Raw genomic sequence first — 26,451 nt, forward strand, 5'->3', positions numbered from 1 at the left:
GTAATATTTTTACATCGTAATTTTTCTGTAGCATGGTTTGAAAAATTTTTACATGAGAAAACTAAGTCAAACGCTTGAATCGAGTTATTTCAAATATTAGAATACTCCAATGCGAACACAAGTAATGCAGTTTACAAACTTTATTTTAAGTGTGTATATGCAGTATCTATTAAGTAACACCCATATATCTAACAATATCAACAGAGTTCACAAAGTTTCTAATCGGTGGACAATATCTAATAAATGTTTTTTATGACTATTAACTGATCAGAATAGATTTAATTTACAGCGTTTTCTTGCTTTTGCAGACAGTATTAAGTTCCTGAATGCTCGTTTGGCACACTAATTGGCTTTTGATATCTAGACTAGACATTGTTCCTGCTTCTAGTCTAGCTTAGGATCCTTTTGGTATCTCGACTAGAGATAGTTCCTGCTTCTAGTGGTTCATCAATGGCTTTATTTCTTTTTCGTAAGAGTGCAATATAAATCGCAAGTTTTTAAAGTTATTTTTATTATAAATCTGATTCGTAAATCAATATTCTGTCCGGTAAAACAAATAGAATCAGCATACCTTTTACAAACTCGCAATTGTTGCTGGTATGAGAATGAGTGAAAGAATGACTAATAACGGCTCTTGAATGTGCTTTATTGATTTTAGGAATATTCTGAAAGTTATTTAATGGTAGATATCTATTTTTCTAAAAAAATTTGAACACTTGGGAAGGATGATACAAAAATTTCAACTCATTTCTCCTGCGTAATTTTTCAATAATTTGTTCTGTTAATATTCCCCTTTCATTTTACTTACTTCTTCATAAAATTAAGGTACCGAGACATTACTATCAGCCTAAAAGCTGGTTATCAACGTAGACGATTTTAAAAAACGTGATAAGTAATGAAAAATTGGTCGCTAAGTAAAAATTCATTCTGTAGCGAAGGTCCGTAGCCATTTTGAAAGTTCTAAAATTTTCATAATCCAACTGCGCTTCTGCACAATAACCTGTCGCTTATTAACATAGTTTGAACGACCGTGCTATCACAACAAAAAACAACCAAAAGATTTAAAACACTCAAAAAATAAAAGTTCGACGGAGTAGGAGAAGGAGAAGGACAAAAAGAGAGGAAGGCAAATTTTTAGAGAGAATTAAAAGAGAGTTTTTAAGAAATTTTTTTAAGAAGAATTTAAAGAGAGAGAAATTTTGTGATTAAAAATTATTAGGAGACACAAGAAATTTTATAAGAAAACAAAAAAGAAAAAGAAAAAGAAATTTTTGAAAATCAGAAGAAAGAAAGATTTTAATAGAAATCAGAAGAAATATGGATTAACTAAGAATAATCAGAAGTTTCAAATAAAGAAGAGATATTCGTATTTAAAAAAAGGAACAAAAAGAGGAATAACTGATAAAAAAAAGTATCAAATATTACAAGTAGAGTTGGAAAGTGTCATTTGTATTAAATAAATCATCACACACTGATAGAACTTTTATTGAGTTATTGTATAATAGATTATACTGAGGACGGCAAACACAATCTTAACCATTTAGCGATTAAACCTTACCCATTTCTAACTAAACTCCAAACTAATCTCCTAACCTCATACTTTCCAAACCATCAACCTCAGTCCCAGTCTTCACAAGACAAAACTAATTATTTAATTTAAAAATCCGCTTTCACAATATATAAAAAACGAAAGTTGAAATATTCCAGCTAGAAGAAAACGTTCGAGCACGTTCGCGAACGTTAGAAACGTTCGAGCACGTTCGCGAACGTTAGAAACGTTCGAGCACGTTCGCGAACGTTAGAAACGTTCGGACACGTTATAAGAACGTTCCGTAAAAGTTCTGAGGGCAAATTGACTAAACTTTTTTTAGCATTAATTTAGCGTATATTCAAAGTTGTTAAAGTCGTATTCACCAAACTTGCCCAGTTGCGTTTCAAAAAAACTTTCTCAAGCTTTTGCGTAATTTCATCCCTAAACTATCGGTATTCAAAAAACTTTTTAGAAACTCAATTTACGCAAGGATGTATTTATAGATGGACGTTCAACGCATTGTTATAGATCAAAGGTACTGCCAATTAGCCAAAAACTATATGTGCTACCGTCAATTTTCTAAATTCCTGAAACAGATATTCCGACTTCTACCCGTCAAATTTGTTTCACTTAACCTCCCTCAGTAAACCCATTACAAATATGCATTTACTGAAGCTTATAGTTATAAATGGCAAAAAAAAAATAATCAAGAATAGGTCACAAATCTGAAAAAGGTTGATTTGACCTATGAACTTTGTTTAATAAAAATTTAACTGTGTTTAAACATTGACGTCTAAAACTAGGCTTTTTCAAAAAGAGTATGTATTGTTTACTAGAATGAATAGAGTAAAGTGAAACAAATTTTTTTTTGTTAAGTTGAAATTGCTATGATATAGTTTAAAGGTCGAATAAGAGATTTTCAGTGTTCTTTTTACCCCACTCTCAGATTATGCTTTAAACTTTAAGGCTCAAATCAGAGAGTATTTCTTATTTTTGTCGGAAATGTCGAACTTCTTTACCTCGCTTCTTTTTTCTCTTGAGTTTGTGATTTTTTTTTTTTCGCGAACGTCCTAGTTATAAATTTTCTTATTTTCGATACCTAAATTGCATTATCTCAAAAGGTATTATAATTAAAAGCATCTTAAAGTTCATAAAAAACTAATGATTTCAGAACTTAGAAAGAAATATTAAGTATGTATTTTTAATGAGTATTTTTGATAAAGCATTTTTAAACAGTCAGTCATGTAAAGCTTCTATTTAACTTATAATGATCTTATTATTTTTTATTATTTTTGTTGTTACTAATGGTAACAACATATGATAATAAAAATAATAAGGCGATACCTTTCGTTGCATATTCTTGAGCCTTCTACAAGTGATGTACAACCATATTTTTAACCTTTTCTAGATATATCAAAAGAAGTAATCTTATATTCTTATCTATTATCTCATACCTGTATAAATAATGAGTCTTCATGAGGAATATTTAAAACATTTACGTAGAAAGTGTGGTTGCATAATAAAACAGGAATGTCACTACCAGTTAAAACGTGTTGTTATCATTAAACAAGCAATACTTAGTTTTAACTAGCTGGACATAACCTCAGACAATCAAAAAGTTCATCCTGAATATTTATGCAAATCATGTTGTATGATCTTATACAGGTTAGATTTAAAATCATAAAAAGGCTTTGAAGTTGAAAAGAGTGATTAATTCTTCATTTTTTCTCAACACATATATGTAACACATTCATAAGAATTGGAGGGAATAAAAAAGTACATGTGATAAGTATTCATCAACAGTTAAAAACATTTGCATCAAAACATGGTTTTGACTGTTAAAATAAAAATAACAATTATTGCTTTGTAATAGTTTAAATCAATATTTATCGCCAATAAAATGGCATGGGGAGACTAATTGTTTTAAATCGTGAAGTGCCATTATCTATTAATATTAACAAATTTCTTCCAGATCAACTAAATCTTCAATCTGTAAATATCTCATATTCTCCAACATTACATGCATAAACATCTGTAAATGTAATAATAACTTTCACTATCTTTTTATCTAATCAGAAAAAAATGTTCTGATTTTAAAAATATCCGAAGCACATCAAATGAGGATGTTAGAATAATTGAAACAAAAGAAGGCAAAACAGTTAAAAACTTTAAAGTTATTAGAAACAAAGATTGTTCATAAATATGGTCAGAAGTCTGTTGTGATTTTAGTACCTTTTTCTTTTCTTTTTTTTCTTCATCGTATTTGGAGATATCTGTCTTGCAGGTGTCTTCTGGGAGTTTCTACCACATCTGGGTGTAACTACTTTTAACAAGCATTACTACTATAAAATGCCGGTTCTAGCGCATTGATACCCTTATATATTGGGGGGTTTCAATATTTTTCCAAGATGGCGGCAATTTATAAAGTAGTAATAAAATATTTTTGTTAGTTTTAAAGGTTTTTTTTCAATCTTTAAAAATATTCCAAGATGGCGGATTGTTAAAATTAAAGTTGACTTACCTTTTATTCAAAAAAAATGTCTTGCTACAATAATTGTTAAGTTTTAAAATATTTTCTTCCCGCAATGAATTAAAATTATTCAGCGATGTAATCGGGCTTTGTTCTGTAGTGACCAATAGCTAAGGTGCTGATTTTATCATTTTGTATAATGCTCTTGTCATTGTTAGGGCTGAGTGCGACTTTGTTAATTTCTTCTGTGTCAATTTCGTGAAGACGGGATCGGAAAACGTTCATGGTTGCAAGTTGTTTTTTCTTATCCATTAAGCAGTCGTAGTAATGTTGATGTTTGATGTGATTTTCAACAACTTTCTTTTTAACCCCTTTGCATTTTTTGTGCTCTTTATCTTCTTCTTCTTTTTCTTCAGGGATGTAGTAAGAGTAGAGTTTAGGCCTAAGCCCAACAAATTGTGTGATTTGCTTGCCACCGGTTTCATCCGTGAACATTCCGATGATCTTTTTATCTTTTCCCACTTTAAACCCAACGTTTTGAATAGAAGGATGGTCTTTAGGAAAATCGCTCGTGTCAAATTTGCTTTCTAAGTCATCGGCAATATCTTTATAGAAATCATCCGTTTCAATTTCGTAAAAGAGCGAGTCTGTGTTGGTCATGAGTAATTTTACGCGATCACTGTATTTAGGCTTCATGTAGTCATAGGGGTGTTCAAACATCAAAGTCTTGCTTATATCGAGGATGCTCATTCCCAAGTAAACGGGTTTATCGTAAAAGACTTTTGTTTTCTTCATGTGAACCGCAATTAAGTTTTCATCAAAAATGGTGTTTCGTTCATAACGAGGGGCTTTGGACAATTTTAAGGCTTCTTTTTTTGTGGTGATAAGTCTGATATCAACACGCTTTAGAATATTCTCCATGGTTTTTCCAAAGACGGAGTTGTTCATGAGTTTAAAAAATTCCTTTTCAAAGTCGTTTTTAGCGTCTTTTCTTTTATTGGTGTTGAGGTCAATGTATTCTTTTATAAAAGGTTCCTCTCTAAAGGTGATCCCTCTGTGAATTTTGGTGATGACTAATCCCAGTCTTTCATAGAGTTTTAGGTTTTCATGATGAACGACGTATTTTTCTTTGTTGTTTAAATTAGGAACGAGTTTATCCACTTTTCCAATGGTTAATCTTTCAGGAGCCAAAGGGTAGTCATTGTGTAAATCGTGAAGGTGATCGGGGTAGTCTAAATCGACTTCAAGGATGCAAGGCATGCGACGCCAATTTTTAAGCTTTTCTTCAGTCATCCATTTGAATCCTCCAACGGGAAGAAGTTTGCTCATGGCCCATCCATAAAGGTTATTAGCGTCTAAATACTGAATGAATTTTGATGGTTGTGAAGGATCGTATTTGTTGATGTATTTGTTATTGGCATTTCCAAGTCGGTTGGAGATCATGCTAATCCCACCGCGTATTCCTTTTCGAATCATGTTGAGCATATCAATATCGGTTAACAAATCCAATTTAATTTTAGTTATTTTTAACATGGCATCCCAAGCCAATCCAGGAGAGGTGTAATACCAAAGAGGGTCAAGACCGTAATATTCTATGCAAACGTCTCTGAAATTTTCAAAGATATCTGCTAGAATCAGCACATCAGACTTGTTGTACAGCTCGTGGTAATCTTTAAACGTTTTGCATCCGAATTCGTTCCAAACTTTTTGAGCATGCGCGTAGTCTTCTTCTTCTATTTTAGTGTCGTTTAGTTTGGAATAAAAGTCTTTGATAGGAGGTAATTGAGTTTCGGAAAACATTTTAATGGAGTCCACCCATTCGTAAGGGTAAATTCCTTTTCCTATTAGCAAATCTCGTTTTGTTCCGCTGAATAGTGAATTTAGATTCTTACACATTTCATCTCCTTTTTTAGATCTTCTATAAGCGCAATCATCGCAATTGGATTTGCATTTGCATTTTTTACCTTTCTTATCCAGACAGTTCTTTTTGCACGTTTTTGGGTCTAATTTAGAGCACTCATCACACAAATCTTTAACAAGGTTGTCTGCTAAATCTTTTAACGGGCTTCCCATGAATCTGAAGCTGCCAATAAACCTTATTTCTTTCTTAACTTCTTGAAGTTTTCCTTTCTTATTGATAAAGTCTCTCACTTTGATTTTTTTTAGAGAAGCTGATGTAATTTTCTTCATTGTTGGGTATGCAATTGAGTATTCCACCTAATTTCTTGATGAACAAATGGCTGTCGTAACCAGACAAGTTATGAAAGACAACGGGGATAAATTTTGGAATTTTATAATCCACGGTACTTTCCGGTTAAATGACAGTGGTCTAATACTTTATCATCTTTAAGATCTTTATTGCAAATGTGACATTCGGTTGCATCTTTAAATTTCTTTTCATCTTTATCAGTGATTATTTTCTTTTTTTCCCATTGTTTTTGTTGTAAATCGCTATCGCTTCAAATCTTTGTAAGGTCGGCTTCAAGCATGGTGATAAACTTTTTAGCCACATCGTCATCATCGCTTTCAGCTGTGTATGAAGCAAGCTTCCTCTTGCAAACGGTTTCGTCAAAGCATTTGATATAATAGACGATGGAGCTTGGAACATGTTTTTGATATTGTTTGGTGTAAGACTGTTTTGAGTCAGGGGTGCAAGTGTTGATGGGTTTGATGAAACTTTCAAATTCAGCATAGACTGAAAGGGGTGCTTCATAGTCTTATTAAAGTTTTTAAACTCAAGGATTTCCCCTTCTTTAGGAAGATCGATTCTTATTGGAGCGTTATCATTGCAGTCTTCTTGATGGATTTGAAGCTTTTCTTCTTGGTTAAAACCTTGCATGCACCTTCTGCAAAAATATCTTTTATGTTGACGAGCTGATGCTGAAGAACCAGCAAACCGACTGAAACTTTTAATGATACAGTAATGGCTAGTGTCTTCGTTTGAAATATACAGCAAATCAACGCAATGCTTTCGATCAACAAAGTCAGATATTCGCAAAGGGTTGGGTTTTTCATTTTCATACTCAAAAACGTTAATGCTGATAGTTGGATTATTCACTTCAAACTTGTCGATTTTATGGTAATCCACAGGAAATATTACTCCTTCTCAATTCAACTCTTCTGATTTTAGAATAAGATCAATGTCAATTCTTTCGTTGTCTCTATTTTTCAGATTCAACGCTCGAGTGACTGACCATTTGAAGCATTGATTGTCATCGTTTTCCATGTTGATGATGGCCTTTTTGCTTTTCAAGTCATGGGGAAGCTCTATGTAGGAAGAACCCCTGAGAGGCACGTAATCGATAAAGTTAATGTCCATTTTTAATATCTTAGACATCACGCAATTAGATCCCAACGCATTGTATTTAGCGTTACTTTCCAAGACTTTTTCTTTCATTTCGCTCACTAACGTTCTTACATCCGTAGCTGCTAGAATAATCTCTGATCTTGATGAAAAGGTTGCTTGTCGAGTCGTTTCTTCACCAGTCATGAGGCTTACGGATTTCATTTCACACGTTAAAATAATTCTTACTCTGGTGTTTCTTTCTCCTTCCATGGTTTGAATGGCAGACTCTCTTACCAAATTAAAAAAGGCTGCAATGTCTTGATATCGAGAAGAAGGCTCATGAGATATTTGCCTAACAGTGCGCTCTATTGAATGTTCAGTCAACTTAAATTTTATTTTATAAGGTTTTGGCGCTGGAACAGGAGCATCAAATACAAGCCCTTTGAGAGACTTTATTGTTTTTTCCACTCCATTTTTGACATTGCTCACTGTATTCTTCACAGGTGTTGGAACATACGGATCAATAGCAGTAAGCACTTGGTTAAAACCGTTAAAGACTGCCGTTGCAATCCTTGAAAATATTCCAGGTCTTGGAGCAGGTCTCGGCGTAATGACACTTTTTGAATCAATAACCGGTGTGTTAAGAATAGAGGGTTCATCTCTTGTCACCCGATTTTGAAAGAGAGCAGAAGGTCCAAATGAAATCAAGTCGTCAGTCCTTAACCTTGGCGCAGGTATAGGTCTCACAACAACAGGTCTTGAAATCGGTAGTCTACGAGGACCATACCCAATGACTGGTCTTGTGTTTTTTATAGCTTCAATAAGCTCGGCTTTTCTCATTTTTGAGATGCCTTTGATGGCACGGTCTTTAGCCATTATTTTTAATTTGTTCACATTCATTCTATCCATTTTATATAGAGAAAAAAAATTCTTTAAGGTGGTAGTATGGTCAAAAATATCAAAATTTTTCATTTTTTGAAAATAACTTTTCTTGGGACTTTCATTTATGCTGAAAATGATAGAATCATTTATTTTCCAATATAATTTACATAAAGCCTTCTATTTTTCATTTAAAAAAAAGTACTATGAAGTATTGCTCCTTAGCAACGGCATAGCAACAATGTAAACATCATGTATTAATTCTTATTGAACTACCTTAAGCAAGTATTTTCTATTGTAAGTTTTTAGAAAATACTAAGTAATATTTGGCTTCTTTTTTGCCTTAAAAATTGCAAAACCAGCATTTATATATGCTGATATCACTATTTTTTGTCATATTTGTAAAGTGACTTAAAAGCAAATGTTATCTGTTTCAGTTATTGATGTTGAATATAGCCTGAGTATAATCATTTATTATTGTTTTTTAAATTATTTAATATAGCTTAAAAAAGATATATTATTTATAATTGTTCAATATGAAAATTGATGCTTTGAGGAGAAGAAATGTTGGTGGCTACAGAGTGTTTAAAAAAAGAAAAAGCACTTCTAAAAAATCAAGTTTGCCAATTCTTTTCCAAAATGAAGATATTTTTGTGAGCAAAGAATTGCCATTAATTGAGAGAAATACTTTAAGCATTTTATCTAACTTTACAGCATCAACCAGCAATGTTATTGCCAATAATGAAGCCATTCCACAACCTCAAAGTAATAAAAATGAGTCTACCGATGTTTTAATTGATCTTGATATTATTTTACAAATTTTTACCTTAGTTGGAATATGCCCTGTTTATCAACATGAATAAAGATCATAAAAATAAAAAAGGTTTAAATTCTTTGTTGCTATTGAGTTGCACTGAGTGTTTATGGAATACAAAGTTCTATACCAGTAAAAAAGTTTCAAGTAAAACTTCTGAGAAATCTTTTGATATAAATTTACGCTCAGTAATTGCATTACATGAAATTGGAAAAGGACATAGTGCATTAGAAAAACTATTTGGTTTTTTAAACTTACCACCTCCACTTCAAAAAGCCACATTTATTAATGTTTAGAATAAAATATATCTGCCATATAGCAACACAATCAATGAACAATACAGCTCTTGAGATTAAAGTAAGAGATGATACTGGAACTTCAGATATTACTGTTTCTTGTGATGGTACATGACAGAAACAAGGACTATAGAAGTTTTTAGAGTTTTATTTTATTTCAATCTCCCAATTGATATAGCTATTTAATTTAAAAAGTTGAATTAGGTAATCATAATTCTTGCTGTTAAAAATACTTTTTTTTAATTTAAAATTTTTCTATTTTTCTTAACAAGGATATCAACTTCTGTATGGTACTTAAAAAATTAGATAAAACTCATGAAAAACTTAGTTTGCTACTGCTATTACATTAAGGAGTGATTAAAAATTTTTAGAAATAAAATGAGAGCTTATTTGATACTTTAATTTGTTTTTTTTAATGTTAATTGTATTAAATTGCTGATTTCTCAGAATGGCATTTTTTAGCATGCTGCGATAAATAACTTGAGAACTACTTGTTATGATGCTTTAAAATTTTGTACAGTTATAATAAAATATATGGTGAACTCACTGAAGCAGTATATTTTTTTAACATTATTTTTTTGCTGAGTTATGGGCTCCAAAAGGGGGCTGTTATAGGGTGAATTTTGACCCATTAGTTGTATATGCTGTATCTCCTTGATGGTTTAAGCTAACATTATAATTTTGCTTCCATGAGTTCTTTGATATATTATAAGTAAACAGTAAAAGTTTGAGTTTTATAGCATTTACCATTGTCTCAATATTTATCGCACCGCTTTTTGACCTTTTTAGGATTTGGGACCCAAAAAGTGGGTTCAAATGTGAAATTTTAATTTTTTTTTTTTTTTTTTAAATGTGTTATGCAGTTTTTTAATATTATCTGAAAAAATCAATATTTTTTGGTTAAAATAAACGATTTTAGAATTTTGACCATACTACCACCTTAAGTCAATTCGAAAAAATCTTCAGCAAAGGGGACGTCCATAAATTACGTACGCAGTAAAACTAATACTTTTGGACCCCCCTCCCCCCTTGTACGCACTTGTACGCTTTTAACCACCCCCTCCCCCTCTGCGTACGTACGCGTTATTTATTAAAAAAGTATGACCTCCCCACCCACCCACCCAAAAAAAAAAAGTTTTCAAAACATTAAATACAAAAAAGATCAACATTTTTAGTTAGAGATTTTTCTGTACTTAACTAAAAAATGGGCAGTTATTAACGAAAGGAAAGAAAAATGATTTAGAAAGGATTCGTGTTGCGAGTATTTTTAATTTAGCTATTTATATTTCCACAAATGGTGACTTAAATAAATTGAAAATGTTATGGAAAACAGGCATGAACTCTGCTTCTAATCTTTCATTAGTAATCTTCTCACTGACTTCTTCACTTTCACTTAAATCACTCTCCATATCAATCTTTATCTTTTGTTTGTTGTGTGCTTTCTTGTGCCGTTTCATTGCTGCCTTGCTCGGCCAGTATTTATTGCATTTGTCGCAAATTCCGTTTAGAAGCTTTTTTTCCAATGAAGGACAATACAGATCAAATGGTATAATTTTGTACTTTAAGCCTTCTGTAGGTATGTCTTGTAGCAAAAGCCTATGCGTCAGAGGTGCAAAGTTTGAATGGTTTGATACGTTTTTAAAATATCGAGATGGTTCCATCGCTTTGTAACCATTCTCGCAGTACTCGTAGATGGCCGGAAATGGAATGAAACGTTGGGGGATGGTATTCAGCCAATTTGTTTCAAACGATGAACAACATAACTTGTCCTGGCATTTCACAATTTGTAGACAATAACGCGATTGCTGGCAATGTTTCTCTACCCAAACAGGATCAGGATTCGGCGGTTTATATGCTTTTCCAACTGGTACTGCCCGGCAATTAACATGGTAACCGTCGATGACGGTTTTCTCCCAAACTTGGGATAAAACGTCAGCCGCTTTTTGAAAATTTTCTACCTCCAGTTCTTGGTTAATTGTCTTCCCAGAAGAATCAAGGTGATTGCCAAAATAATCATGGGGAAGAACTATTCCAGCCAAATCACGAGAAAGAGGTGCCATTCTTCTTTCAATGGGGTTGAAGGCTGAAAGCCCAGCTGCATTCACACCATGAAGCAAGACATCTAAATCCAGCAAGCGGAAAAGATCAACAGCAGTTGCTAACGTTTTAGGGAAGCATGGTGGAAGCGTGGTGCTTCATCTTGAGCTCCATCAGTCTCCATTAACATAATTGGTTTACGTCTAACCAACTTGGTTTCAAAAAGCTCCCTAACATCAAAAGCATGTGTAAAAGCATTCGATGTATAGTGTTTCTCACTTCTTATGCGTATGAAAAAATTTTTGTTGAAAAAATTATTGTTAACTTCGCATATGCCATTCACCGATGGGATTAACTTGTGCTGTGGGCCAACGAAAAAGTCATGATCCATAAGTTTGACCTTGTATTCCATATGCATCAGCAACGGCGCTTGAAGGCTTGCAACAGTAAGACCCAACGGTACCCTGGCTTTATCATCATTGGACATGAAAAGCACAGCTTTTGGTCCAAAAAATTTGCAAACTTCAAACATGTCATCAATAAAAGATTTGGCAAACATTCTTTCATCGTTTCTTTTTCGCAGTGAATTTTCTGGACGTAGTAGCTTCACAGGAACTGTTTTTACATGCTTTTTTCCTTCATGAGTGTTTTCACGTCGTGGTAAAAGACGAAGGTACAAACCACTTCTACTCAAGTTAAAGCCTATTTTCGTCAGCTCTTTCTGAAGATCATCCAAAGTGGAGACACTGCGAAGACATTCTGTTCTTCGACGCTCATCTGCTGCTGATGAACTTTGCACAATTTTTATGACTGTTGATAAAAGTTCTGGCTTATAAATTTCGAGCCGTGGTCGTCCAGGATGGTTTCGCATAAACTGTTTTAAAGCACTTGATACTTCAGGGTTGTTTTGACAAAATGTTTCGATGCCCTCTTTAAGTTTTTGTCTCCGTTTTCTTTGACGTGCCGATTCACGAATCAATCTGAAAGCAAAATATTACACAAATCTTTGATTCCGTAATAAAACCTTCTATATTTAAGGTTTCCTTGATTCTGCGAACTTTGTAAATCCTCAATTAGAAGTTCTTATTGACAATTTGAAAAACAAAATTTTGAAAGTTACTGCCTGCTTAAAAGTTTGGTTTTTATGGCCAAGAGGTCTGTCTATACTTCTTAGCTCTATTCGATATATCTCTTAACATTTACCTGTCCAAGTTTGTTTTTTCTCTTCTTATGCTTTCTTTCACATTGTCTAATTGTTTCCTCGTTACAGTAGACAAACCAGAATCGCGTAAGATTATCAAGGATGAAAGCTGTGATTCAAGATCTGAGATTTTCTTCCGACTTTTAACTTGCGCCGGATTTGCTCTTTCCTTCTCGCTTGATGTTAAATCTAAATTAGGAAATACCCAAAAATAAAATTTTATAAATTCTTGACAGTTATAGAGATTGGATGTAGAGAAATTGGTCAAGATCTCCAGTTATGATGAATAAAACTATGCGATTGCAATATAGTCGTACAAGGTAGTTTAATTACCAATTCGGTTGAATTCAATATATAGAAAATCACGAGAGAAAAAGTTTGTAAATTATCACAAAAAATGGCTTACTAAGTTCAATCCTTTCAGGTTCTGTCGTAGTTGCGTTCGGAAAACTTTGTATTTTATTTGACGAAGACGGCACTGGATGGATATCTTTTTTCTTTTTGCTAGGCGGTGATAAAGCATTTCCCCAGAATGACATGATTGATCCTTTTGACTTTGTTGCTTTCACTTTTAATTCGTTTACTTTTTTTTTCATACAAAGACTGATCATATTTTACTATTTTCCACAATTCCTGTGCGTGCTGATACTGCTTTTGTTTTTCAAGTGTTGAATATGCTTTCTTATATAACTCAAGGAGTTGAAGATACTTTTTCTCGTTCCCAACAAATTCGTTCGACATCTTGGAAATAAGCAGTTTTTTTTTGTTGCAACGTATTCAGTTATTTGAATGGAAAGATAAAAGTTTTTGTTTATTTGGAAATAAACGATTTAATCATAAGATTCAGTGTCGTTAAAGCGAAGAACGTAAAAAAAATAACTTGACTCAAATTAATTGCAATCACATTTCGCAATGAAAGGTGTTGGTTTCTATTAGCATTAAAATTGCTGTTTTTAAAAATAATTGTTTTTTATAATAAGAAAAAATACATTAAAACTTTAACAATAATTTGAAGTAGTACATTGTTAATAAAAAGTTAGTAATAAAATATTAATTTAAAATAATAAAAAATTAACTTGTTGTAATGTTTTAATTGAAAAGATAAAAACCAGGTTGCGTATTAAAAAAAAAAGATTTTTTACATTCGAAAAATTGATTGCTTTTTGTACGGATCAAGTTTTAAAAATATCTCCAGAGAAAGATAGTCAAACCGCGTACGTACTCGCTGTCTTGAAACCCCCCCTCCCCTTGTACGCATTTGTACGTTTTTTGGTAACCCCCCCCCCCTCCCCCCATACCTGCGTACGTACTTTATGGATGCCCCCAAATAAAAAATTTAAACTTTCAACAAATTTAAATTTCGGGAATGATTACTTCTATGTTATATCCGTGTTTGCCGTCAAAATACTTCCAATAGTGTCCAGTCTCTTTTGCTAATTTGTAATGAGACTCATATTCAGTCACTTTACCCGTTTCAACATGAGTTATTTTATAAGTGAAAAGACGATTTCTAATGTTTCCAAGTCTTGCCCATTTTGGATCGGCAGGTTTTTTTTCTTTTGGAGGCAATCTCGGTCTTCCCACAGACCTCCTTTCTTTTACCTCTCCCATTAAATCGTCTCTGTCAAGCAAATTGTTTTCAATCGCGATCAGTGACAAAGCCATCAAATTGTTTGCTGTTTTATTAACACCGTTTTTCAATAAGTAATTTTTTCAAAAACTTTTTTGTGTAATACATCTTTTATTAGAGCTGGAATTTATTTAACACGAATTCAATTTTTTATTAGAAGCAAATCCATTTTTATTCTTCCAGACCTTTTTTTTCTTCTCTTTCAGATCGCAGTCCAAGACAAACACGCGTCTGTCGATCTCTCTCAACTTTTCTTGCTTTTTTTAAATTGCACCATTCTCTGTTGTGCTCTTCGATTTCTTTTTCCATTCGCGAAAAGTCATCCTCTTTGTCTTCCCACAAAATTGCGTAAAGTTCGTCTCTTTTTTCATCGCTGTACATTTCAGGAATTTTGAACGAGACGTCTTCATCCTTAAACGCAAGAGCCTCGAGCTGTCTTTTTTTAACCTCATCCGACTATCTTTTGCTACACTCCAGAAAAAATGGATGAAACGACATTTTTTTATTTCAGAATCTCTATCTTAAATCCGTTTTCATCTAATTTTCCGTATCGTTTCTCAAAATAATTGTTGCCGTGTCTCGTCTCTTTCATCGCTTTGTAAAGAGATCCATTTTCGATCACTTTGCCTGATTCAGCATGAGTCATTTTTACAGTCACAGGATTGTTTCTGATCAAACGGAGTCTTTCATATTTTGAATCTATCTGCTTGACGTCCTCCATCAGCGCATTTTTGTCGATGAGATGGTTCTCCACCGCAATCATCGCCAATCCCATTTTGCTTTTCGACGTTTTGGAAACGCCATTTTCAATAAGTAAATTTTTCAAATCCTTTTTTGTATAATTCATCCTTTTATTAAGAGCCCATTTATTTTTTACTAATAAACCACGTTCATTTGGCTTCCGTCGGATTTGATTCTGAGCAGTTTGTCAGAGATCACCACGGCAAAGGCTTGAGTGTCTGCAGGAACGTTTGCGTTAAAGGTAGCCTTGATTTTCGGGAATTCTAACCTGAATGGACTCGATCTGCGATCCAAAAAAAACACCTTCCACTCTCAAAGAGGCTATGGTGTAACACTTTTGTCGAACATACGTCAATGGATCTGCTATTACAAGCTTTTTATTCTCCTTTTTGCAAAACGAAGAAGTGATGCTCTTTTCTTTTGTATACAACTTTCCGAAAAAAATGGCGGTTTGACTTTCAGACTTCTTCTTAAAAATGGACAACTCCTCCGTCACTATTTTTTTCGTTCTTCCTCCTTTTTTTAACAATGGTGTTAATTTGACGACTTGCTCTCGAAGAAATTTTGATATTTTTTCAGTCACCTCCATAAACTTTTCTTCTTCTGATGACATACCCTTTTTCTCGTCAAAAGAAACAAAGGACATGGAATATCCCGTCAGCCGTTTTGTCTTGAGGTCTAAGCTTTCAAACACACCCAAAGAAAACAAAACGGGGGTCCTTAAAATAAAAGGACCTTTTCCATTCGCATACTCATAATACAACGGAATCTTTTGATACTGAATGGGCTTTGTGCTTGAGTAAGTCTCTCCAGTCAATAATTTGCTCTCATCAAAATTTTCAATCGTCACAAAATTCATCGTTTTTAACGGGAAAGAATTTTCTTTAGATCATTTCAAAATTAAACGATTTAACTTTATTCTGCTCCTTGCTTTATTTATTTTTCTTCGGGCGTATTCGAACACATCTTTTATTGGCATACCGCTTTTTTCAAAACGAATATCTCCACACTTTATTTTCAACTCAAATTCATCCATTCGACGAATAATGGTGAAATCCAAATCATTTTCAAAGCTGTAAATCTTGTAATGATACTTTTCTTCATAAGGAGAATAATAATACGACTCCTCGTAATCTTCCGTCTTAAGGTACTCATTTATAAAAGGCTCAAACAAAACCATCATCCTGCTCATTTTTTAATGGGAAGGAAATTTTTTTAGATCCTTTGGATCCGGGAAAATCTGTGATTTTTTACAGAGAAAATGACCAATGTCGCTCGAAAGCAAACTGATCAATTCTTTATTGTCCACCCACGAATTAAACGAGTCTGGATAACCCAACCATTTGACCAAAGATCTGCTCTTGGTTCTGCGAATGATTTTTTCAGTTCCGAATATGTCTTGATGCGTCTTTTGCATCTCCTGCTCGTAAAAGGTGCCTTGATTTTCTTCACCGTTAGCGTCAGAGATTTTATACGTGGGCGGATTCGTATATTGAACTTTTGACACGGTAAAATCTCCTCAGTCCATCTCGGCGTATAGCCCTTTTCAAAATGAGACTTCTTTTTTACGATCCTCACTTTGTCACCCATTAAGAATTTTGGATCTTTTCTTTCTTTCTGTTTGCCATTCAGGTTCATCCAGACCTTATATTTATTCTTTTCATCGCTGGCTTCAACTGGCGTCATTTTGATGGAAGAGTGTCTTGTGCTGTTGTAATTTTTCACCATCTCATCCAATACGTCGATGTATTTATTGGTGTTGTTGGCTGAAAAATATTTAAACATTCTCTCTTTCATTGTTCTATTCCATCGCTCGACAACACAACTTTTTTCCTCGTTTTCAGTAGAATACAATTGAACACCCAACGCTCTGACATGCTTGTTGTAAAATTCTTTTCCTTTGTCTACCCACATTTTGTCGCATTTTCTTTCTATGAAAATCTTTTTCAACGCTTCAGCCACTTCACGTCCCGTTTTGCTTTTTAACGAAACGATCCATCCATACTTTGAAAACACGTCGATCACCATGAGCAAATATTTTACACTGTTGTTGAATTTTGAAAACGATTGCATGTCAACCAAATCTGCTGCCCATATTTCATCAATGTCGTTCACAAACACTTTTCTTCTTTTAAAATGATGAATCACCGGTTTATGAAGCTCCTCTGCAAGCTGATCCGTCCATTTCATGGGCATTTTTTTTTTTTGCAGAGACACCTAATCCAAGTTTAGCTTTGGCTTTAATCACCGGCGTAATGAGCTTTCTCTCGTTGATTTCTTTTTGAGTGGGATTAGGAATCGAATTCATCTCTTCAAGCATCATTTGATCTGCCACATTCCTGTTTTGTCGGTCGTTGAAATATTTATAAGCCAAATCATGGTGATACGCTGCATTGTCCACTCTGTCCACCGGTTTGCTCCAATCTTGATACATGTCCGTGGAAGTCAATCTCTTATCCAAATTGGTGCCAGGTCCTGCAAAGTTCATTCCAGGAATATGCATTTCTCCTGGAAATTCAGCCCATGGAAGCTTGATTTTGCTCGACATCTTATTGATCGATTCCATCAAGTCTCCTCCTTTTGTGAGCGCATGCGAAGAAACAAACTTGCATTTGGTTGTCCCGCAAGAGTCGCAAGTCCCTTTCAACATATGCCTGTTGTTTTTTGTGATCTCGTTTTTCAAGTGAATGGTTTCAGTCTCTCTTTTGCATTTAACACAGTACATTTTAAATACAATAAAAAATTTTTCCTATTAGAAAATGGAAGTCATTGATTTGTCATGGAATATCGGAAAAACCAAAAGATACAACAGCAAGCTTTTACCAAAAAGCATTCGAGGAATCATCGTTGGAAAGTTCGGTTGCGGAAAAACAACGTTGCTGCTCAATTTACTGCTCAGACCGGGATGGTTAGATTACAACCGCTTGCAAGTCTTTGGCAAATCCCTTTTCCAAACCGAATACAAAATACTCAAAAGATCCTTTGAGAAGAAACTGCCAAAACAAATCATTCTTCAATTATTCACCATCAAAACGAAATGGAAAAATTAAATTTAAACCCTGAAGATGTTATTAACGACCTTTCGAAAACATATTCCGACAACGATGATATGGAGTGTCAATTCTTTGAAACTGCTGACGATGTCCCCGAACCTCAAGATCTCGATGCAACCAAAAACAATTTGATGATCTTTGACGATTTGCTATTGACCAATCAAAACAAGTGCGAAAAATATTACATCCGAGGAAGACACTCTAACATCGACTGCTTTTATCTCGCTCAAAACTATTTCACGCTTCCCAGACAAATCATCCGAGAAAATGCCAACTTTATTTGCCTCTTTCCTCAAGATTCAAAAAACGTGGATCACATCTACACGGATCATGCTGCTGTGGACATGAACATAAAAGAATTTAAAGCCTTTTGCAAACATTGCTGGTCTCAACCCCACGGATTTGCCGTCATCGATCTCTCTTCTAAAAAGAACGAGGGAAAGTACCGAAGCGGATTTGACGATTTTTATTTTCCAAACATATAAAAAACATGGCTGGATTTTATTTGCTCGCAAAATCAAATAATGATACACCCACCGTATCAAACAGCTCCATCAAAACATACTTTGAAAAACCCATCGAGCTGGATCTAAACAAACAGTACGAAATGGCTCTTGTAGGACTCGAAACCTATCGCAGCTATCCCAACATCACCTCTAAAAATAATGTTTTCAGATACAGTCCAAACGCTGGCTCAAACAGCTACACCATTTACATTCAAGAAGGAGACTATGACATCAACAAGATCAACGAATACCTTCAAACTGAAATGCAAAAACAAACAGGAAACTTGTATAGAGTAGACGGAGTCACCATTACAGCAAACGAGTCTTCGTTAAAATCCGTATTAACCTTTGGAAAGCCTGGAGCAACGACTAAATACTGGGTAGACTTTAACGTGAACAACAGCATAGGGTTGCTCTTCGGATTCGGCAAAAACGAATACACCTACGTGGAAAAAAAAGAAGACCTTGTTGACCCCAATAAAGTCACCAGCGTGATCGACACTTACGAGTCTGAAAACATCGTAAGAATTGAAGATACTGCAGTGATCCGAGTAACCAACGACATCATCGGCCCGTCCTATTTAGACGGAAAAACAACAAACGATATTTACTCCTTTTACCCACAGGTTGAACCCGGATACAAAATTGTTGAAAAACCTTTCACTTGATTTACCTTCCCATTGTTGTAAGCAAAATTTTAAGAATGGAAACGCAATTTGTCGACCGAAATGGAAACTTGATTGATTTTAAAGGAGAAGACATCATCGTCAGATATCACATCAGAGAAAGAATATCCTCGACTCTATCCGATCTTTTTTCCGGAAGCGCTTTCAACCGATAATCTTAAAAAAGTTTTTTCTTTTCTATTAAAAAATGAGCTCTCAAAACATCAGAACAAACATTTCGCAAGGACAAGCTGGCAAAGTTAAAAAAGCCATTCAAGACAAAACCGACGACAGCATAAAAATCACTCATTCACTAACGCGCAATTAAACAAACTATCACTAACGCGCTGTTACTAACGCGCTATTACTAAAGCTGTCACTAACGCGCAATTAAACAAAATTAGAAAAGCGTATGAAGCTGGTAAATGAGTCACGCTCAAACTCAGCAAAAAACAACTCATGCACAACTCGAAAATAGAAGGAGGATTCATCGGTGCACTACTCCCTTTGCTCGGCATGCTCGGAAGCACTCTAGCCACAAGAGTCGTCCCTGCTCTTGCCACTGGACTTCTTGCCGGTTTAGGCTCTTCTGCCGGTTCTGCCATGGTCGAAAAAATCGCTGGACGTGGTATTGTTTACTTGAACAAAAACGGAAAAGGAATGAAACTCACCGCAGCTGGTTCTGGATTATACTTAAGACCTTGGTTTAAAAGCGTCAACGGAGACGGACTTTTCTTAAAAACTGGCAAAGGCTACGAATCTGTTGGAGCCGGTTTATTGCTCGGACCCAATTAACCCTTCTCAAGCATTCCTTTTTTAGGAGCCATTCTCTAAAAATCACTTGTGATTTCCATGGGTCCAAATGATCTGAAAAATTTTTTATTCTTGTCAAATAAAAAATCACAGAAAATACACTTTTACCGTTCCAATCTCTCCTGTCGATGAAATCATCAACGTCTCCCCAATAAACACATCCAACACGCTTGAAAAAGAAACTATTTTTAAAACTCGATACAACTGCTCAGACCGACGCACCAAATTCACCTTCAATTCATCTTCAGTTTCTTCTCCAAACTTAAAACTCTCAGTAAATACACCGCATGTCTCCATTGAAAATATCAACAGCCCTTTCTCTAAACACACTCTAAATTCAGACGTCGGCTTTATCATCTTACACTTATCCCTAAACCTCGAAGCCGAAATTCTTCTCTTTGACCGAAAAGAATAGCGCGCACTCAATTTCACGTTTTGAACGCTTTCTATCACCACCTTAATATTATACGCAAACTGGTCTAAAGATCTCACGGCGATTTCCAAACTTCCCGCATTCAAAATCGACAAAGTCAACTCGCAACTACTTTTCACCGTTTTAAACACCTTGCTCATATAACTCTCTACACCCACATAAAACGGCTTCTCAAAATCAAACACGTACTCCTCAAACCGATCTGCTAAATGCTCCGCTTCAAACATTTAATTTATCGTTGTTTTGGTTTTCACACAAATTCCTTCTTTACTTATCTTCAAACACACCATCTTCATGTTATTGAACAAAAGATCAAACAACGCTTTCATCTCACCTGCATGCTTTGTTCTCGCTAAAAACATTTTTTTAAGAAGAAAATAATTTTAATTCATTGCGGGAAGAAAATATTTTACAACTTAGCAATTATTGTAGCAAGACATTTTTTTGAATAAAAGGTAAGTAAACTTTAATTTTAACAACCCACCATCTTGGAATTTTTTTAAAGATTGAAAAAAAAACCTTTAAAACTAACAAGAATATTTTATTACTTCTTTATAAACAGCCACCATCTTGGAAAAATATTGAAACTTCCCAATATATAAGGGTATCAATGCGCTAGAACCGGCATTTTATAGTAGTAGCATTTGATAGAAATAACAAGTGTATATACATTTTATTTTGTCAATCAAGCTTGTGGGATCCATTCTCTCATACAAAACGAATGTACTTCAATTTTAAAAAGTAAAACTGCCAATTATGTTGCACAAATAATTCTCTTGGCAACAATGCAAACAATAACAGTTTCTTTTAAACATTTAGATTTGTCCCTTTTCTGTTGAGCATGCGAAAAAAACTCCTACTCTCAACTTAAGTGGTTTAGCTCTAGCACTTCAACCTTTTTGAAGCTTTATAAAAATTACTAAAAGTTTTTAAATTACAGGAAGTCTTAACATTGTTATAACTAGGAACAGTGTTAAGTTTAATTAAGAGAAGAGTTTTTGTTTTTAGAACTCTGTTTACCTTTTTTGGCCCCGGATATTTATCCTCATAAATTCTTAATAGATAATGTTTAAATCTGCCTTTTTTAGGCTAAAAACGAGGGGTAAAATTTTTTTCCCTGTCTGTTCTTCCTTTTTGGTCTAAACATTTTTGTGGAATTTAAATAGAAAGTTTAAGCAAAGACAATTTTGACAAAATTTTTAATCGCGTTTTCATTTTGACTTTTCTGAATGTTAAAAAAACTTTTTTGTAAAGTGGAAAGTTTTTTATCTAAAGATAGCATTTCTTCTTAATATGCAATTGTTATTTGAGTATGTTTAACGACGGAGTGCACTCATTTTGCAAATTTTTTTTTTTCTTGTAAATATTTAATGTTGATCTTTTTTTGGCGTGAATTCTTTAGAACAACGGTTTGTTTAAGACTTACTTGGATTGTTGTTTTACGGTTTTGTACAATTTATTCATAAGTTGATTGTTTTTTTTTCGAATCCCCAATCTATTTTTTTTTTTGCTACTTTGCAGAACGGTTTTAATACTTATTTGGTTGTTAACATGGTTGTTATGTATTACAGAATGCATTCAAGTTTATGACCAAAAAAAGAAGGTTTCCGCGTGTTTTTTTTTGTTTTTTTTTGAAACTTTTATCACTTTTTTCATTATTTTCATATTGCGCTTTTTTTATTATTAGTAGTATATGGTATAAAAATGAGTAAAAGAATAGAACCAGATTCAGAGAGTGAAGATTCAGACGCAAGCTCTAGCGGCTATTCTGATATTATGGATGAACTTTTGGAAGACACTAATATAAGAAATAATAGTGTACATGATATAGAGAATATAGCATTACTTAATTCTAACAGCTCAATTGAAAAAAATATAGATATAGCTGAAAAATATAATAATTATGCTGTGGCTCATTTTTATGGGTATCCCTTTCTTAAAGATTGTTTTTCTGATATCAAACGTAGAGATTTTGGCAAGTATGCTGTACGCGGTACTAATAAAAAAAATCAAAACGTAGAACAGCATATTAATAAACATCTTCATTCTGATTCTTCCTATAACCAGAAAAAGAAAGAAATAAATCCTTATACAACTTTAAATAAGGATCAAGATGATCAATTAACATCTCTAGATAGGAAAATTGGGCAACAATTATCATATATAAATAAAGTTAATGAAACGTATTTTAATCGTCTAATACAGCAATATGTAAATACTTTTTGTAGTAAGCCAGATAATTTTTATAATCTAATAAATAATACAACACGCTTAGAAGTCTCTGCTAGTCCTATAATATCTACCAGCAAAACACCAGAACATGCGTTTAAATTTGCTTTAGCCCATTTTGAAAATGATAAAAAGAAAGTTGTTGATCCTCAATATAATAAAGATGGAATACCAAAACATATGTTGGCAGGTATGATTTTTATTACTCTGCATAAATTAGGAGAATATAATGCCGAAAATAAAGTTGATATAACTCAGCTCATAAAAACCGCTAGAATCCTATCAGATTGTCATTATCTTCATCAGCTAGAAGTTGCATTTTTAGGAGGTATAATTGAAGGGCAAATAGTTGCAGCAGTGCCGGTAATATTTCCTAATTTATCTAAAGATCATGCAAAAACTGGCTCAGAAAGTCTTTTTTATCAGAATATTTTTAAGCAATCTTTTTTTAACAAAAATAATGAAATATCAAAAAAACATGGCTCCCCAGAATTTTTTAGAGAAGAGATCGCTAAAAAACACAGAGGTGGATATATTAATAGATATTGTGGTAATAGCAAATGTTTTAATAAGGGGATCGTAGGCAAATTAAAAGAAGCTTATACTAAAATAGCAATAAAAATTGCTCAGAAAAAAGCTGAAGATGTCAAGTGTAAGTTAGTGTATATAGATCCCGAAGCTAATATTCAATTTTACGAGGACACAAAGTCTCCATGGGAAAACATTGATAAACAAATTTCAAAATCTGATAGTTATAATCCTTTGCTGAACATATACGGTAAAGTTTGGCAAACAATCATCAAAAATAATTGTGCAGAAGAAACAAGAAAGAAATTTGAAGTTCTAAAAATTGAAGACCATTCAAGTTCAAATTTTGAAAATTCTGATAAGAAAAATCAGGGTTTTGCTAACCTTAGCAATCTTCATTCCAATAATAGAGAAGAATTAGCTTTTAAATATTGGCATGAACTATACATGAAAGATAAGAATAGTTTAAGTATTCAGAATCTTTTAACGGCTTCTGCTGAGCACAAGGACACTTTAATTAATATTCTTAAAGGCGAAGCTAAAATAGAGGGTATCAGTACGCATGTTAAAAATTTTATAATTCAATACTTGAATAAGGTTAGTAGAATCGATATCTCACAGTTCTTGGCCAATAAATTTTTAAGTAATACTAATTCGATCGAATTAAGAGAGCAGTTATTAGGCAAACTCGCAGAGCATGAAGAATCAGTTAATAACTTAAAATTACAACCAGACAATCAACATCAGGATGCAACAGAATTCTTAGAACCATTATTTTCTAATGCTTTTGGTATGTATAAGATAATAACCAATATTGCTTGCAAAAACCAAGATGAAGTAGATCAATATCATCAAAAACCACAGATTAAAGAAGAGCCTACGGCGATAATACAGCTAGAAATAAACAAAAGTAATAAATTTAGCCAGCTACTTGCTTCTTTAAATAAAACAGAAGATATGAAAGGCGACAATAAAGTCGAGTTTGAAAAAATAGATGGTAATACGAAGGTAAAAATAGACACAGTTAAAACCACAAAGACAATAATTCCAGACAATAGAAGAGAAATCTGTTTTAGCATAAAGCGTTTTGGGAACGATTTAGCCAAAATTAATGACCTTATAGAGTTTGATCAAATTAAGGTAAATGAGCAAGATTATGAAATAACTGCATTTATCAGGCATACCGGAAGCTTAAATTCGGGACACTACATAGCGTATGTAAAAGAAAATGACGGTAAATGGTATAGCTACAATGATGCTCAAAGAGATGAGGTCAATACAAATACTTTAGATAAAGCAAAAGAAGATGCTAATGTCGTTAAATATTCAGTAAAAGACGATCCAAGTTTATTACCAAATAAACAAGAAGGCATTAAAAACAATACAGGAGCAAGATGCTGGTTAAACTCTTCAGTAATTTTTACAAAATCATTCACAACTCTTAAAGAAAATTTAACCCAATTCATTCAAAAGAGTGTAAATATATCTCAAGACCCTGAATTGCTTAAATGTATTAATCCTCAAAAACCTCTTAATATTCAAGAAGGTTTCTCTAGTGGAGATATCGAAATAAAGGATGAATATAAAGGAATTTCAGACACTAAGGAAGGTCTAAACCTCGAATCCATTAAGCTTAACTTTGCTACCAAATTTCAATGATATAGACTTCTAGACTGCTCCTAATCTTATATCTGAAGAAGAGCTAATTTTAAAACTTAACAATTGGAAGATTACTACTTCATCACATTACGGAGCATTAATTGGGATTGAAGATCAATTTGGAAGTAAGCATACAATCTTTCTCCATGCTTCAAGAATAAAGGGAAATCTATTAAAAATAATACTACGGATCCTTTATCAGAACAAGATTCTGTATTTAAAGCTGAAATTAAAAAAATTTCTCACTCTCTTCAAGAAGAAGAGAAGTTGTCTATTCCGGAAGACAAGATAAAGATTACGGAACGTGTGGAGATATCAGTTTGATTATCAAAAAGAGATTACAGAATAAATTGCTACTTCTATTAAATCAGCTCAAGTTATAGATAATAATTTGACCTTAAATGCTTTTTATTTCTTCTTTAGCAGAAACAAAAAAAGCAGCTTTTGATCTAACTAATGGTGAATCAGAATTAGTATCTGATATATGGAGTATTCTTCTATGTAATTTGCATTATTTTTTTTTAGCAGAATATTCTCTAATAATTTTTATGAGCATATTTTTTACAATTTTATTACTTGGAAAACAATTTAGTATTTGAATTAATGATGATGTAATACTGTTTATCAAGTTGATTTTATTGATTTTTTTTATTTGTATGAGTAAAGCATCATTCCTAAGGATATGATATGATCAATTAACGTATTTATTATGAAAATGTTATCTACCTTGAAGTATATCATTTGTTTTAATAATAAATTCTGTTCTATGAGCTTTTTGATGCTTATCACCCAAATGATGTTTATAATAATTATTTATATAATCCCTATACTAGCAATATTAAATATAATTGTATTAAAAAAAAAAAAAAAAATATTTTCAAAATATCTTTATTGTGATCACTATTATTAGTTGTTTATTTTACAATAACTTTAATTTTATATTTTAAGAGTTTAAATCTTTGATTTAATGAAACCTTAAATTGATCAAACTTTAATTTCATTATTTTTAATTGAACTAATTCAATTTTTGCTATTGACAGAATTTCGTTTGTTTTTCATAGGATTAAGCATAACATTAATACCTATATGTACTCTAGTTAGTCTTAAATCCATAAGATTTTCATATTTGATTACCTCAAGCGCATGTTGAAGCTCTTATTGCAGGCTCAATATTATTAGCTGGAACACTATTAAATTTGGGCGGTTATGAATTAATAAGATTATGTTATCCTTTATTTCCTTTACCTTTTAAATTCTACAGTCCATTTGTTATAGTGATTAGTACGATAGCTATTTTATATGGAGCTTTTACTTCTTGTTGTCAAGTTGATTTAAAACGTTTAATTGCTTATGCTTCAATCTCACATATGGGATTAGTAGTTATAGGACTACTTTCTAATTGAATTGAAGGAATAGTAGGCGCTTTACTCATGATGATAGCTCACGTATTATCCAGTTCAGGGATGTTTATATACTTAAGATTTTATTCTAGAATTGTAAAATATTTTAAAGGATTAACTATTTTTACGCCTTTACTAAGTGTTATTTCTTTTATCATAATTTAAACAAACGTATCATTTACTCTAACTTTCAATTTTATAGCTGAGCTATCTTTAATTATATCAATAATAAAATATTCTTTTATAACTATAATTTTTATTTGAATAGGAATATATATTG

General features: G+C 33.0%; 1 protein-coding gene and 2 pseudogenes across 4 annotated transcripts; 2 read left to right on the top strand and 1 right to left on the bottom strand.

The window, feature by feature from the left end:
• The first annotated feature begins 8,702 nt into the window (after nt 1-8,702).
• Nucleotides 8,703-26,451, top strand: part of LOC145194147 (uncharacterized) — a 99,778-nt pseudogene continuing 82,029 nt past the window's right edge.
• Nucleotides 10,491-13,427, bottom strand: LOC149891357 (uncharacterized; annotated as a pseudogene).
• Nucleotides 20,684-25,536, top strand: LOC149891358 (uncharacterized). 4 transcript variants are annotated; one of them, XM_090082651.1, is made up of 3 exons: nt 20,684-20,810; nt 21,877-21,958; nt 22,043-25,536. In XM_090082651.1, exon 3 carries the CDS (start codon nt 22,060-22,062, stop codon nt 24,769-24,771), a length of 2,712 nt encoding a protein of 903 aa, XP_089938777.1. In that variant the 5' UTR covers nt 20,684-20,810; nt 21,877-21,958; nt 22,043-22,059; the 3' UTR covers nt 24,772-25,536. The 4 variants fall into 4 exon arrangements, with proteins under 4 accessions (XP_089938777.1, XP_089938778.1, XP_089938779.1 ...); XM_090082652.1 differs by having other exon boundaries at nt 22,046-25,536; XM_090082653.1 differs by lacking the exon at nt 21,877-21,958 and having other exon boundaries at nt 20,694-20,810.

The sequence above is a fragment of the Hydra viridissima genome, unplaced genomic scaffold (assembly GCF_058129835.1).
Source record: "Hydra viridissima isolate aposymbiotic clone 2 unplaced genomic scaffold, HvirCarnegie_v1 scaffold_3, whole genome shotgun sequence".
NCBI classification, from domain to species: Eukaryota; Metazoa; Cnidaria; class Hydrozoa; order Anthoathecata; family Hydridae; genus Hydra; species Hydra viridissima.